This window comes from Puntigrus tetrazona, chromosome 5 (genome assembly GCF_018831695.1).
Source record: "Puntigrus tetrazona isolate hp1 chromosome 5, ASM1883169v1, whole genome shotgun sequence".
Taxonomy (NCBI): Eukaryota; Metazoa; Chordata; class Actinopteri; order Cypriniformes; family Cyprinidae; genus Puntigrus; species Puntigrus tetrazona.
In genome coordinates, this window is record NC_056703.1 from 23,395,829 (window position 1) to 23,397,169 (window position 1,341).

General features: G+C 36.5%; 1 protein-coding gene across 2 annotated transcripts in view; it reads right to left on the bottom strand.

Annotated features, from left to right (window-relative positions):
• LOC122345314 (tyrosine-protein kinase Fer-like) overlaps positions 1–1,341 on the bottom strand; it is a 16,989-nt gene that overhangs the window by 1,665 nt on the left and 13,983 nt on the right. Inside the window, exons 15-16 of one of the 2 annotated variants that reach the window (XM_043239346.1) lie at positions 913–1,036; positions 311–468 (exon numbers count right to left, since the gene is read on the bottom strand). In XM_043239346.1, the coding sequence (XP_043095281.1) occupies positions 311–468; positions 913–1,036 (282 nt within the window). The remainder of the gene's footprint in view (positions 1–310; positions 469–912; positions 1,037–1,341) is intronic. The other variant, XM_043239345.1, reaches the window with a different exon arrangement.

Genomic DNA, 1,341 nt, shown 5'->3' on the forward strand with positions numbered 1-1,341 from the left:
ACAATTATTATTAGTGCTATTTTAATTAGTAATCATTTATTAACAATAATTTAATATAATAACTTCTTTGCTTTTTAATGTAATATTTATTTGTATTTTATTACGTTTATTTAATAATAATAAGTAGTAGTAATATTATTATTGTTATATAATTTTGAAATATTAACCAAAAACACACACTAACAAAAGAATGAAGTGTTATGTTTACTTGCACAAATACACAAATGTGACAGTAAATTCTTGAAATAATAACGTATTATCTCAGAAATATTTCTGGCATTTGATCTGGCAAGCCACGGCCGACTATTACCATAATTGAGGGCCTCTGGTGCGGTCCATTTAACTGGGATCTGCTTCATTCCTCCTGTAGCAGAATACACCCCGTCCTGCTCCTGACGAGACATACCGAAATCACTGATCTTCACCACGCTCTCCTCACCCACGAGACAGTTACGGGCAGCCAGATCTCTGGAGACGGGGGAGAAGAACAGGCACGTTTACTGTGGGTCGCACTAAAATAGTTAATAGTAAACGTACTAAAAGGAGAGTACAGGAATGACAGACAGAGAAAGAGAAAGCGTATGGGAACTCAATTCTCTCTGGAGACACTGGAGCATGAGAGGAACGGCCACTATCAGATGGAGCAGTGAAGTTTCATTTCCTCTCAGCTCATTACCCCAAAACCTTCCCATCGGGCACTGCTCGTAAACCGCTGGTAAAGAGACTGAACCATAACAGTCAAATACCTAGAGTCTACTTATTAGACTCAATAAAAACCAGCTGTGAGCTCTTTAGGAGGTCTGCTAGAGTTTTATGAATCTGCTATAGCTTCTCAGCATTGAGCCCAAGATCTTGTGCCGCATGTCACGAGGTTTCATCGTCTTTGTCTTTATTTCACCGTCCGCCTCTCACCGATGAATGCACTTCTTGCTTTCTAGGTACGCCATGCCAGACGCCACGTTGTCCGCCATCTTGATCAACATCTTGGTCTTCAGGTTGTGGCCCTCGGTGCGCAGAAAGGTTAGAAAGTCCCCTCCTGTCGGCAGAACACACATTTTATGAAAAAAAAAAGGTTCATCACCTTTCATTTCATGTTTTATACATTTACATAATACAGAATAATATTCAAACAAGTAATTAAAAGGTTAAATTATTAAACATACTTTTACAAAAAACTAAAATAAAAAAATTAAATACCATTAATAAATACAAAGCGTCCCTTTGTGAACTTTATATAGTTAATTATACAAAGAAAATTAGAAATTATTATGTTAATATTGCATCGTAATTATTTAAGGAATTACTAAATAAAACAGGTTGTTCCTTTGTGTCAGAATGATT